The sequence below is a fragment of the Dunckerocampus dactyliophorus genome, chromosome 4, assembly GCF_027744805.1.
Source record: "Dunckerocampus dactyliophorus isolate RoL2022-P2 chromosome 4, RoL_Ddac_1.1, whole genome shotgun sequence".
Classification (NCBI taxonomy): domain Eukaryota; kingdom Metazoa; phylum Chordata; class Actinopteri; order Syngnathiformes; family Syngnathidae; genus Dunckerocampus; species Dunckerocampus dactyliophorus.
Genome location: NC_072822.1, coordinates 12,545,545 through 12,560,343, shown reverse-complemented (window position 1 = coordinate 12,560,343; position 14,799 = coordinate 12,545,545). Strand labels below are relative to the sequence as shown.

Below are 14,799 nucleotides of genomic sequence, written 5' to 3'. Positions count from 1 at the left end.
AAACCCTCCAGAGGCTCTCTCACTCCAGCTGTGTGGAACAGTGGCCTCAAGGAAGGGATTACACACTGATTACAACACACACACACACACGCACACACAGTTCAGCCCTCCAAATATACATAAACACATGCTTCCACAGATGTGAAACAGTGGCCTAAGGGAAGCGATCAGACAATCATATAGAGGACAGGGCAAAGGCTCATGGGAAAGCTTAGAGAGACAACAGAGTCATGATGAAGAGGAGGGAGAAGGGGAGCAATGGAAGGACAAAGGACACAAGCAATCCATTAGTCGTTTTGTTTTTTTCACTTTCACTACCAACCATATGCTCACTGACTTTATTATCTTGTAAAAATGAATATACATTTTGTGAATGCTGAGTCAAGCATGGACACTTGTGTTATGTTGCAGCACCCACAAACCACGGGTGGCCCCCTTTTGTGCTAGGGGGCGCATTCTCTGCAAATGCGCAAAGGCTGCGCATGGTTGCAGTGAGGCAGGAGAGAAAAAAAGAGCAACCTGACACCGCGCTCATCGCCTCAATGATTGACAGCACACAGCGGAATAAGATAATCAGATGTCAGAATTCACCTGATTCAGTCAGTCCCTGCTGGTATCGTGTAATGGTACGGCTGCTACCCGCAGAAGCCGCAGGTTCAATCTCGGCCCTGGACACTTAATTTGATTCTTGTTATTTTGCGCTAAAAGTAATTTACTGAACAATTTGTTTCCCATGCATTCGTATAATTCCAAAACTAAAAAAAAATTGCTTTTAATGGGTCAGTTAGGTCCGAGAGATGTGGTGGGGCGGGGGTACAATATGATTTTTTTTCATTGGACCCAGAACTCTTGGCAGCACCCTTGTTTGTGATGACCACAACATCCTTTCCTCGCGTGCGTTCCAACACTGACGTAAAGACAGCACAATCAAAACGTGCACAAACTACCAATCGATTCCGATGTACTCAGTCTGTTCACTCCTAAACAGCAACTTCGCTTACGTGATGGACATTCAGACGCAAGAGCTCAGCGGCGGCTCTGAATCAACAACCGCGGTTCCACACACATGCAGTGCATATACGACAGCACAGACACGCCACTGACAAGAGCTAGCCACTAGATGAGAGCAAAAAAAGAGAGAACAGCCACATCACCAAAGAGCCAGTCTGAGGGATCCCTGCGAGGCGGATGCACTGTCGGCTACTCAGCCCGTCTGACTGACTGTCTGACTGACTGACACCCTCTGTGATTCTCCAGACAGACAACAAGTTGACGTCAGTGCGTTGTCTGTGTTCTGTCTCGTGGTGGACGAGCGCAGTGTTGTCTCTTGGCACAGACTGGGAACAAGCCTTCATCTTTTTTTTTTTTTACTGGTTGGGTACGTTCTGTCACTATCCTCTGTATGCAAGTTGGGGATGCAAAACGTGCGTATAAAAGATGGACAGGACAGCAATGGCACACACAATCAGCTCCACCAACAGTATGTACAATGTCTGAATAATAGGTACACAAATCATGTAGAGGAAGAGTGATGCTCGGTAATACGCTACTTAACCTTTCATAGATTTTTCGTGATGTGTTGCGCTATTCTCCTGTGTCAACTGAAGACAAACTTGACATCTTTCCAAACACATGCTTGTTAGACACCATGGGAGCATGTGGAAATAATGCAGGTGGAGAAAACAAAAAGGAGAAAGGAGGCACGTGATGGGCAGGCAAGATACCGTGGAGGAACAAAGCCAGCATAGAATAGGCGACTGGGTGAGACGGACAAAGATATGTGGACACTCTGGTGACAGATAATGTTGTCATGTGGGTGTGGATCCTTTTATGGTGCCGCCAACTAACGCAGACAAAAACCCACGGGGCAGAGTGCGGTTTATATGACCCCATCTGTGTGTGTCGTGTGTATGCTGTGGTAGTTTCATTGGCGGCCCATAACAGCCATGGCAGTCTGCCAACATATACCGTCATTCACCGTGAACAAACAAGTGAATCAATTCAATGGAGATAGACAGTATCTGTGGACGCCTGGTAGCCTGTTCAGGGTCAAGGGTGAGCTGGAGCCCATCCCAGCTGACTTTGGGCAAGAGGCGGGATACACCTTGGACTGGTCACCAGCCAATCACAGGGCACATATAGACAAACAACCACTCACGCTCACATTCATACCTATGGACAATTTAGAGTCACCAGTTAACCTAACATGCATGTTTTGGACTGGCATGCAAATAAATAAAGGTAATATAGTCTTTTAGTGCATCTCTGCTGCCAGTGTTTTATGAGGTCACACTTCTAGATGTCTTTAGGGTACATTGATTTGCCATGACTTTCTGTAATACGTGACTTTTTATGTAAAGTCCTAGCAAAACCTGAGAACAAACTTACAATATGCTTCTCTGTTAGTACACAGCTAATTTCCACATATTGTTCGCTAACAGGCTTCAAATAAGACAGCACAGATCCAAAACTAGGACAGCTATTGTAGAGAATCACAGACTGTTAGTGGTCCCATTATATGGCCAAACGCCTACAACAGCAACACAAAAAGTAAGGTGGCAATTTAAATCTGCACGCTGACATTCCTGTCCAAACACTAAAACTTCGCATGCACATACAAACAAAGAAAAGTTTCCATGTCAGTATAAAGAAGCGAAGGAGATCGACAAAACAAAAAGGTGAGTGGGGGGGGACAGTATCTCAATCAAACAAGCTTTTTTTCTTTGTGAAGCCCCTTGGCTCCCTGTTCGCCTCACCTAATAACACACACACACACAGTCAGACAGGCAGAGGCACACACAGGCGGCGAAATAATGCAGACAACAAGCGCTAGTTAAAGTACAAAACAGAAGAAAAGGCAGAGGAGGCGAGGAGAAAGTGGGGCGTTAGCAAAATAAAAGCAGTCGCAATTGGGTGAAAGTCAAAAAATGTGGCGAGCACATAAGCAATTTGGGAGCGCGAGAGGGGAGATTGAAAGGAACAGAGACAACAACAGAGGCGGTGGGTAAAGACCCAGCAGTGCTCAAAGGCTGCTTCACCCTCGCTCCTCTCCGCTCCTTCTCCTCTCCCAAATGTTGACAGTACAAGTGCAAAACAGGCTTTGAAGTGTGCTCAGCTGAAGGGGCGCCGTGTACTGTGCTTCGCTTAACAGTGTTACCCAGCAAAGCATCCTGCAACCTGCCTGCGCTCCCTCTCCCACTGTCTCTCATATTGAACCTTTGACTGTGTTTTGATTATGCCAGTGTGGGCAGACAGGCAAGGTGGGTGATGGTGAGCAATATATGTACTGTACAATAAGTGTATGTAAAGGTTTTTAAATGGTTCCAAGCGTGCGTGATTCAAAAATGGGAAGATGGAAGCATTCAGCATTCTACCATCAAGAGACAATGGTGACAAGGTGACAGAAGGGAAACCACAAAAAGTTGTATCTTCCACCGTACTTGCTGTGCTACAACGTAACATTGAGTAAAAAGAACAACTGGACCTCAAAAAAGTTTATAAGTCAGCACAGAAGGACAAAGCAAAGGTGAAAGAGACCCCTAGTGGATGTGAGCAACAACATCTGGCAACCCATCACCCTTTAACTATCCTGCCTTTGACCCTTTTATACACACAGAGGGTTTAATCCCTTCCATAAGTGTTGTCTAAAAATATTAACCTAACTCCCTGCTGTTCATTAGCCACTAAATTAGAATTCATGCTTATTTTTGTACAGGGGCTTGATGGAGCTCCTTTAAACCAATCATAAATGGCCACTTGGCATCCTAATTGCATTGGCCCTGCTTATGCACTCCCCAGCTCACATGGCTAATGGTGTCGTAAAACATAATATGGCACTGACACCTCCCAAACGTCAGGTAGGGAATATTCAGCTCCATAAAGGTGCTCGGTTTGGCCTCGTTGGAAAGGACATGAAGAACCCCCTGATCATGACCGTAAAGATGGCTTATGCTCGGAACCGTATTCAAATCACACTTTTCCCAGACAAAAGCCGTGGCTCTTAAAATGCACGCACGCCTTCCTGGGCTGCTCTTTAAAACTGCTGCCCGCAGAGAGTCTTAGAGATTTAAGAAAACTGTTCAGGTGGTAAAAATGTCACCCTGTCTGTTGTGGCCTCCATGCACCACTGGAGATCTTGACTTATACGAGAGTTTGACAGAGTTATTGGGCGGCTTGTGTCAGTCATTTGCGAAAGGTTGGTTAAAACGCTGGTTCATACATCACAGCGAATCATAGCAATCTCCAACTACCCCACCCACATCAGCAGCAAGCCCATTTTCCCAAGGGAGAGGATCGTGTCACACAGTACATGTTAGAATTCATTTCATTCATTTCCCTCAGTGAACCACAGTTCCCCAATACTGGCAGCACTCGTGCAGCCCCAGACTGTGGCGCTACCACCACCATGCTTGACGTAGACAAGACACAATTATCTTGGATGAGTGGATAGTAAGTCTATGCAAGCTGTACACCAACTACTCTAAAGTATATCAACATTTTATTGCGATGGTATTGTGCCTTGAGAAAGGGATCTCTAAAATTGTGGCCCTGACATTATCACTTATTTGGGCTGACATCACCCCAGCCGCACGGGCACCAGACCATAGCATCATGCCCCCTCCCTCAATCCAGCAGGCCCTCATTAGGGGCCTTGTAAAGGCCTTGTACCTGCTGGGCTCGTGCTCCTTTACATCCCTCTCCCTTTGGGCTCCAGGTGTGTCAGGTGGTTGCACTTCACCAGAGGGGACAGCTTGGGCTTATTTAATGTGATGGCTACCTGCCTCGTGCAAATCACTGCAACAGCCCCCACCACCCCAGCAAACTATAACACTGTAAAGCTGCACAAGGGCCGAATTGGGGAAAACACAGGGGGTCTTGCAGAGGTGTGCAGAAGAGTGAGGAACATGACCTTGTAAAGATGAAAGACAGCACGCGATCAAAGAGGAAGCGGGTTCGCGCTGATGTGGCAGGAGATTGGTCATATCAGGGGCCCCCGAGGTCACACAGTCTGTGTGTTTGTGCATATGTGTGTTGAATTCGGCACAGCGGGGCTCGACGGCTACGACTGGCTCCATTGGTGCTGGATAACACAGGCACTTTCACAAGCCGCGGCTTAATTGCTGTTTAAACTGCACTTTGTTATGGGCAGCGCAGCACGTCACGGCAAAGACTACATTTACATGCCGACAAAACCCCCCCCAGCATTTATAGTTTTGAGCTACAAGGAAATCTGATCTCAAAGTTAATGTGGAAGCAAAACCACATGGAGTTGGTCAACTGTTGGTTTCAACTGAATCCCAATTACTAGAATAGCGTGGAAACAGCAGCTCACTTTGTGGGTGCATGGAGCCAATCAGCTTAGTTATGCTCTAGCCACTAAACTCACTTAACCTTGTTATCTTGTTAGCCGCCGCTACGTAGGCGGAAATGAAATCATACTTGGAACATGATGCAAACGCAGTTAGAAGTTGTTTAAGTTAGAAGTTGTACAACAGTTTAAGTTGACTTGAGTGTAAAGCAACAGAGCAAACATATATGGTACAAAAGTGATAAGACACATAAACACTAACCACTGCCCGTGACGTATGACGAATGACGTAGTTTAGTAGTTTCAATTACAATTAAAAGGAGAGATAAGATGTATGTACCCACCACTTGGACATCAGAGGGCACTCGGGACAGAAAGTCTAGGATCTCATTGTTATCAATGCTGTAAGGGTCTCGCAGCTTCTTGGTGAATTTGTTCACTCCTGTATAGGGACGGAGAGGCGAGGGAACAGAGAAATTACCATTAGCACATTTTAGACACTCATTGGCCGCAACATTAGAGACAGCTGCACAATCTAATGAGATTCAGTAGCAGTCAAGAAGAGCCATATGCAATATTAATAATTCTACCTTTACACAGATGATAGCTGAATAAGATAACCAAAAGATTACATTCGTAGTGTTGGTGCAGTGAGGTTCTACACGATTACAAACTAGAACAAAACTACAAAAACACTGCCTGACAGATTAATATACAGTAGAATAAAACAAGATACACACAAGAGCAAGTATAATGTCTGGTTGAAAAAATATTGTTTTTTATTCATTTTGAACATCAATTAATAAAGGTAGTAGTAATGAAGCTTCAGGTGAGTGTATGTTATTTAAGGTCTCCAAGTAAGAGGAAAAAAAAACGTACGTAAGTAAGTAAAAGCTGTTAATAGGTCGGCTTGGCTTGTAATTTCTATTGTTCTATTGTAAATTGATTCCCGGCCAGGAAGGATAGCTAGAAACTAGGCCAAAACCATGAATGCAATTGACTCACTGTGGCGGCGCCTAACAGGGAAAAGGGAAAAGCCAAAAAGCGAAAAAAAAAGACTTGTAACGGCTCAATGAGCTCTACAAACCATCAACTGTAACTTTAAAGTGTTTGACCGAATCACCATAACATTCTGTATACACCATTTGGGGACCTACTAGCACATGTCTGTAAAATTTGATTAAGATTGTCTGAAAAACATGGTCACCATCAACCAAAGCTTTTTTGCAGAGTCACCGGTGAGACTAAGAAACTAATTGACCTAATGATTCGAAAGGTTGAAGATATTTGTATTTGCACAGCTAGACAGTTTGAAAACATGTGCTACTTGTATATAATACAAATACATGTAGTGCACATAGATTGCTTGTGACATAGCTTACCCCAGGCCAGTACAATGTATCTGAGAGGGATGAAGTACACAATGATGGTCGCCACTCCCAGAGCGACGATGGCAAGCCAGCTTAAGAAAGGCACAGTCCAGTTAAAAGTGCTGGGAAGAGAGAGGTAAAAGTGAAGTGAGGAAATATTGACAGAGGGCGCAGGCAGGGTGTTTAAGCAGTATATGATTCAGGAGGCTCATCGGTTTGTATTGTTGGCAGTGTTTCTGGGGACTAAGTTCTAATCAGGCTGGCAAGGCAAAGTGGGGCAACCTGGCACTGCAGAAAAACACTGGGACGTGTGGAGCGGAGCACAAAGCGCAGTGGGCCGGGCGCCGAAGAGCAGGCTTACGACTCACTTCTTTATCCTCTCGCCATAGGAGGCCACTTCATCCAGCGCATTCTGCACACTGATACACACGTCCTGAATGGCATAAAGCTTGTTCATGAAGCCCTTTCTCTCAGAGTCCTGCAAAGGCACAGATAGGGTTGTGGGCAAGGGAGGAATAAAAAGGCAGGGTGCAACAGGAAGAGATGTAAGGGAGAGTGGAGCAAAGAGAGATGGAAAGGAGAGAGGCTAGGCAAAAGCATCTTAGTGGAAACAATACATGTTAAATAGCGGCAAAGGCTTGCACCGAGGAGCCAAATCACCGGATATCCTGCTCCAAATGACTGTGCTCATTCCAGGCGGTAATAGAGATCTAAAGTCAGCAGAACAAATCAAAATGTTTTCCTCCGTACAAAAGCTCACACAGACAATTTGAATATGTTAATGGAACGGCAGAATTAAACAGTGAGCCCAATGGAAACATCAATCTTTACCCCCCCATCCCTCTCTCGGTGCTGCCAACATCAGGCTGAGCCCAATTGTGCAACTGCCTGGCATGCTGTGATGATGTCACCAACTGTGACATCATTATCATTGACGCCATCCTGCAACTCCTATGAGGAGAAAGCAATGGGCTTGTCTACTGGAGGGCCAAAGAACTTCAGAATCTTACCGAAACAAAAGAGTTTAGCAAGTCATGCAACAGTCATTGAGGCTGCAGACTAACAAAAAGGAGAGGAGTCTCGACAGACCGAGGTGATAGGAGGTGCTCTTCAGCTGCTGGGTGAGTAGGTTTGTATCTTAAGCATGCCCAAGTCAAAGATAGGAGTAACAAAAAGGTTGACTAGCAATGTTCCCCCTAATTTTGAAGTGCCTGCGCATACACTCACACGACCTGAGCATTCCTTGGACCTCTGTGAGCACCATCAGACATGCACACTGTAGTATCGCACCTGTCCAAAACCTTTAGTCCAACTTCGCCATAATACAGGGATAGCAAGCAGCATTAACCGCTATTAACCTCGCTGCCCCATTAGCTATAGGCTCCCCTGCAGAACAGCGGCACGTTCTACGTAACGCGCTGTTACTAAAATTGACTGGCTGCGTTAGTAAATACGTGCGAACCGGGTCTTAAAGTTGTCATTGACTGGACAGTGTTCGTCGCCATGTTATATGAGTTGCACTGCAAAATGGTACAGAATACATAGTTATGTGTTTATTTTATTTACAGTTCAGGTTGGATTTCATTTTGTGCGCTGCATGGATTTGCTTGTGCAAGAACGTGGGAGCAGTGCACAAACATTGTTGATCTGTATCATGAGGTTACGCTAATGCAATGGAAATGTCCTGACATTCCTATTCCTTATGTGGCGACCTAGAACACGAAATGGCTGATGTTATTTACTGTTAATTCCGGACTGGAAACCACCACGTTTTTCACACATTTTGAACCCTGCGGTTTAAACGATGATGCAGCTAAAAGAACGCCACTTCCCATGATGCTTAAAGTGCAAATTCAGGGAGTAGTGAATTGGAATAGTGGACAATAACATCACGTTTTGAAGCATTATGCAACAATCGTGTTTTGATCTGACAACTCTCAAGTAAATTTGATTAAGTGTAGAATTACTCCAGCGTCTGCTTGGACTGCTTAGACCACAGCAGCTGTTGAACTCAAGTGAAAAAAAGTGCCTCACTCATCTGAGTTAATGGTGACGTTGGTAACACCGAGTGCCGGTAGGATTGCAAGGTTTATAGTGTGTCTTTCTGTGTAAATATCCCATGTTACAACCTGTGGCTTACAGACGTATAGAAGTGCAGGCTATATATGTACAAACATTTTTTTCTCTTTAAATTTGGTGGGTGCGGCTTATATTCAGGTGCTTTCAATAGTCTGGAATTTATGCTATACTAAGCTTGGAAGATAGCCAAGGTATGGATAACATAAGGCTTTCTCCTCGAGACATTTTCTGGGACAGTTAACAATCCACCCGTCACTGGGTTATGTTGTGTAACAAAAAACATTTTAAAAAGATGCATGACTATTGCTCTTTTGGAGAATAAAGACAGTAAAGTAATAAAACTCATGAAAACCATGAACCGCAGAGGGTGCAACCTCCGTGAGGCCTCACTACAACCTTCCCATCCAGACTCAAATCAAGCCCCTTCCCCCCAGAAATGCTCACATCCTGCTTCTCTCCAGCTCTGATCTGATAATGTGAAAAATGAACCATGGGACAATTGTAGAGTCCACTTTGCCTCTACAGCAAAACCACCCAAGACAAATAGATATCATTAGTCACCAAGCCAAGGGGTTATTTTTCTTTGCAAATACTTTACGAGTCTCTCTTTATTTCTTCCTGCCTTTATCGTCATCTGGTGAATCAGTTCCTCTGATTCCATCTGCTTTTCATTGCTCACTCAAACAAATCTCAGAGCGTCCAGTCTATTGTGATTGCCTGTGCTAGGCCCGTCCAAGCCAGCCTTCAGCTGAATCAGGCCTTCTTTACCTTATAGGGTCACAAGGGAGCGTGTGTGGGGGCCTGGGGAGAGGTGTGAGAGAGCGGGTGGGGGTGGATAGGATAAGTCAGAGGTCACTAAAGAATAAACCACTGCCACATGCCCCTTGGACTGCGGTCTGACTCCTATTTCCTGTCTTCAAACAGGACTTGGGGAGGCAGGAGGTAGTAATAACAGAGAGCCAGGGAGAACCTTGTTTTCCCAGCTTCCCCACTCACTGCGCACATATGGAGCCAGGCAACCTGTTCCTATCATGGAACCCGATACACACACTCGCTCACACACCCCGCAGCTATTAGATAAGGTTGATATGCACCTGGTCTTGCTGAGTAACTGTAAACATGATTACGTATTCCAAAACACAAAGACAGTGAAGATCTCCTCCTTGACTGGTTGTGTGTGGACGGTAAAATCTAAAAGGAAGTGATGCCTTAAATAACAGTCCGGGCCTAAGTCTTAAGCTCTCGAACAGAAGTGGCTTCTTGTTGAAAGCTCCCCTATTATGAAAATGAACTTTCAAATGAATAAAACTGTGACCTGTGTTCTATGCACAAAAAAATCTCTGCAGTGACAAGACAGATGACTTTGACTCCATCGGTGGAACACAATAAAATAAACTCTGCTTGCAACAAAGCACTTGTGAACAATATCACATTCCGACAGATAGTGTAATAAGCCCGCCTAACGAGTGGTAGCATCGTGCATTTTAATACTCTTCAACTGCAGGTCCATGTGCAACGTGCTGTGTTGTGGCGATATGTTATAGTAACTGCCAGTTCAGTCTGAGAGCTACAGATTTGTGACTACAGTCAAATAAAAGAATCTATTCAAGTTACTCTGTGTAGTGTACGTCAAATGGGCCTGGGTCTATGTAATGTATGACATTCTATATTATTCATGTCTTACGTGCTGGGATAAACAGTATAATACAGTTCAGTAACGTACTGGTGTACCTCGTAAATTTTGAGGATTGTTTTACTTCAATCTACCACAATAGATTCATAAGGGCAACTCAGAATGATACTCCAAGTAAACTTACCTTAAACAACAACAGTGACTAAGAGTGGAAGGGGTCCGAACAAGTTCAGTGGCACATACAAATTATGCAGGTTCTTGACCAGGATTTACTGTTGCGTTAATATTAGTTTGGTCAACTCTTCAGTAGAGAAAGAAAGCATATAATCTATTGGATTCTATTGTATGCAGTAAGACACAGTCCTTAAAAGTGTCACCTGCAGACAAGGAGTTTCCAACACATGGCCTTTGTCTACTATTTATTATTCATTCATATGTTGGTTTGTCTCAGCCGAGTACCATTTGATGTAGCTACACTTACAATATCAATCTAATGGAAAATGTATCTAAAAATTCTGACATTACATACTGTAGATACTGTACTAATGCTCAGTTCTACTGACACGCTCAGAAAGGTATTAATTGAACACCATGTTTGTTATGGTTGTAGTTTTGGTGTGCAGCTGCTCTGAGGTTTTGGCTACATGAGAAAGGCAGAACAATACTCCACCGAAACAAACTGAAGAGTTCCTGTGTGCATCAGAATCTCTTTGACATCAATTAACTCTCATCAGGCAAGGAGGTGAAAATATCTCTCGATCCATCGGTGGGAGAGAGTTGCATTTGTGTCCAAGGTTTGCATCATTGTTTGAAAGTGTGAAATGAATTCTAAGCCATTATTTTACCGCTGAGCCAATCTGTGTAGAAGTGTGTGGAGCAGGTTTACTGCAAGAGTGCTCTCATCAAGGAGGACAGAGAAGGCAGCAGCGCTTGTTAAAGTGATGTGGATGCATAAAGGCATACAGTACGCAGAAACAGCTAAGTCAGGCTAACCACGTTGCACTCGGTGGTGACTTGCGGTAAACTCACTGAAATGCTTGATTAAATATTTACCAAAGGAAATATGCATTGGGGTCATGTGCGTAGCCTTTCTTCCAAAAACAATATCATCATCATCATGCATGCAAGAGTAAAGTGGGCAGTTAACTTTGCAAAGACAGTATGTGTCCTTTGCTGACCTAAAGCCTAGAGCTTGAGGACACTGAGGACAAACTCTGAATATCTGTCCTATATCTACAAGGTGGAAGTTGAGAGACATTTGAAGCAGTTTTAACGTAAAACCCCATGCCTTACACCATACACATGATATATCTAACAGTAAAAGGATACACAGTATCCCATCAGACTGCATAATTAGTCTGAACCAAACACAACTGCAGTGCTAAAACTGCAAAAAAAATACACCTGTTTCTCACAGTTATGGTTTCCTTTCATACTGAAATATTGAAATTACATCATGCAAATATGTGGTTCCCAGGGGGCAACTCAAGATAGAAAGCATAACTTCTACCTCAGAAAAATAAGACTTTTTCTTGCTCTAGTGTAGAAGTAACAATATTATTTGCAAAAGTGGTGTCGAAACTCATTGTATCCTGATATTCATTCATTCATTATCCCAGCTGATTTAAGGTGAGAGGAGGGGAACACCCTAGACTGGTCGCCAGTCAGTCGCAGGACACATTCAGTATATTCAAACTTATGGACAATTTAGAGCCTCGAAATGAACCTAAAATGCATGTTTTTAATGTGGGAGGAAGCCCGAGTACCTGGATAAAACCTATGCAAGCATGCAAACTGCACACAAAGAGATCCAAGTTGAAAAAATTGAACCCAGAACCTTCGGGCACTACCACTGTGGTCTATCATATCGTTTAACATAAACAGAATTAATTCACTTATTTCTAGGGAATGATACATTCTTCATCATACATTTTTTTATATTATCATTTTCATAGTTACTATATTATTTTAATGGTGTTTAGCAATGAATCAATGCATGTACAACCTTTAGCATCTATGATAGTATACACGTCATTTACATTGCTCCACTTTTTCAAAAGGAGTCACATAAACAAGATGTTTGAATGCTCGTGTGTCTGAATACTGATGATCCCAAATGGCCTACTAACCTAAAATAATGTCATTCCTCTGTTAGCAAATTACACATTGAGACAAAAGCCATGCGTCCGGCCTCAGATATACCACCATGCAAGCTGGCGCTTGGCCAACCTTGCATGAATGAGGCAGATGCTCCCTTTTTTTCCTAGGCTCTAATTTGATTTAATCATTTATCCTCTACGAGTACAAACCATGGTCAAATTTGGGTAAAGATAACTGTTTCCTTCCTCTTCTCTTTACACACACGTATGTTTAGTGTTCATCAAGCAACTCACACACAGACAAAAGCAATATGATGGATGGTTGAACAACCTGTGCATGCATGCACAGAGGTTCGCTTTCAAGTCAAAGCGCTTTTAGGAGTGCGTGTTGGAGGTGGACCACACACACACAAAGCCAATGTACCTGTATAGCCATATTTTGTATTTCCACACATACAGTACATCCGATATGGGATTTTTGGGGCCGATGCCGATATCGGGGGCTGAAAAAAAGCCGATATCTAATATATTGGCCTATAACCGATATATTCACAGGACTACACAGGACATATACAGGGTGGGCCAATAAAATCTTACCACTTTTTAATCATACACAAATTTTTTAAATGAGAATTTATTCAGAAATTGTATTTACAGATTTGTCACAGAAACATCAAATTAACATTTGATACCAAAGGTTTCCCACTTTGTCTCTTGTTTTCTACACAGTTCCATAATTGATGACATGTCCACGCTCCTCTTCTGTGGATTACAGCTGCAACACGCACACTGAAGTTGTGATGACATTGCCAGACATCGCAAGAGGGATTCTCCGAATTTCCTGACAGATGTTGGTCTTTAGGGCCTCAATGGTCTGTGGGTTGTTGCAGTACACTCTCTCCTTCAGATACCACCACAGAATGTGTGGCAATGTCATGTGCCAGAGATAGACACACAGGGAGGGAGCGACTGAGTCTCCAAAGAGTTATATATCGGCTACATTTTCACCGATAGTGATTATTTTTTAATTTGGAGAATAGATGCTCTGATATTTTTATGAACAATTCCTTCATGTATTCTACATCTGTGAACAGCTTCTCCCTCCTTACGATCCCATATACAGTGTGCCCTCATTTATCGCAGGGGAAAGGTTCCCAAAATAGCCCACAGTAAGTGAAATCCCCGAAGTAGCCAACTATATTTTTGTACAATTAATATACAGTACATATATGTTTTAAGGCTGTAAAACCCCTCACCATACACTTGATACACTTTTCTCAGACATTTTAGCACATTTCTCTCTTGTTTAAACATTCTGAAAGTTACAATTTCTGTACAGCCACAATACTAGCAACTGTAGCTGAGTTTCGATTGTTCTTCATGAAAGCATATTTACTCTGCTCAACCTTCCGTAGTAGAGTAGTTTCGAAAGTCTTGTGAGTAGTTTCGCTGTCTTACACCAACCTCAAACACAGCCACATGCGGGTTTACGACCCCTGCACTAGACAATATACTGTAGTGTAATGGAAGACTGTGTGTACATTTATGTGCAAATATACTTGTTCTGATGTTAAATTGTGCTTTTTTGCCATTTTCAACATGCTAAAGCAACAGGATGTGCTATAACTTAGTATGGTATTTTAGCTAGTCAGAAGCCTTAAAGTCACTGTTATGAAAAAAAAGATGGGGTAATCAATTTAAAGTATGTGTGCACCAAAGTGTGAAAAAAATAATAAAGGCGTAGTACTGTGCAAAAGTCTTGGGCCACCACTACCTTTACTGTTTTAATGAGCGTTTTCACAGCAATCATTTTGACAGTAAAACATTAGCAGGATTACACTAAAAATGCAAACAACTGAACCTTGCTGACGGTTGGCATATGGACCAAGGAAGAATCCATAAAATGTTGTTTCGGATCTAAATAAAAATGCTTATTACAGTTGGAGTCACTATGCCATTGTAAGAAAATAATCCTCCATGAGCCAAGAGGTAGCAAAGGAACCAAAACAATACAAATACACTGCAAACATGTTGTTTTCTTATTTTGTATACAATTCAACATTGGCGGAGTAACACGCAGTAACGAGTACTGTTTGTCTTGAAATTTGTCACAAATTCACACGTGTGGCCAATGATGATGTTTACTGCCATCTGGGCCGTCTCCTCACCTCCACAACTTCAACTACTCCATCACCCTCAAGGTCAGCGCGCCAACACAACACAATGACAAACACCCAACGACCTCTGTGCATGTTCCTCGTTCTCACCTCCTGTGGACTTGAACCTGGGACATGCACCCACTTCGCCCGA

The 14,799-nt window shown here is 43.2% G+C and overlaps 2 protein-coding genes across 7 annotated transcripts in view; one reads left to right on the top strand and one right to left on the bottom strand.

The window, feature by feature from the left end:
• slf1 (SMC5-SMC6 complex localization factor 1) overlaps positions 1-14,476 on the top strand; it is a 60,620-nt gene extending 46,144 nt beyond the window's left edge. The window contains exon 18 of the mRNA XM_054775004.1: positions 13,219-14,476. Within this exon, the coding sequence (XP_054630979.1) occupies positions 13,219-13,226 (8 nt within the window). The 3' untranslated portion in view covers positions 13,227-14,476. The remainder of the gene's footprint in view (positions 1-13,218) is intronic.
• The window catches only part of mctp1a (multiple C2 domains, transmembrane 1a), a 133,163-nt gene that overhangs the window by 4,459 nt on the left and 113,905 nt on the right, over positions 1-14,799 (bottom strand). For all 6 annotated transcript variants that reach the window (XM_054774999.1, XM_054774995.1, XM_054774996.1 and 3 more), the window contains 3 exons: positions 7,047-7,156; positions 6,691-6,800; positions 5,653-5,750 (listed from right to left, as the gene is read on the bottom strand). In XM_054774999.1, coding sequence (XP_054630974.1) covers positions 5,653-5,750; positions 6,691-6,800; positions 7,047-7,156 — 318 coding nt within the window. The remainder of the gene's footprint in view (positions 1-5,652; positions 5,751-6,690; positions 6,801-7,046; positions 7,157-14,799) is intronic.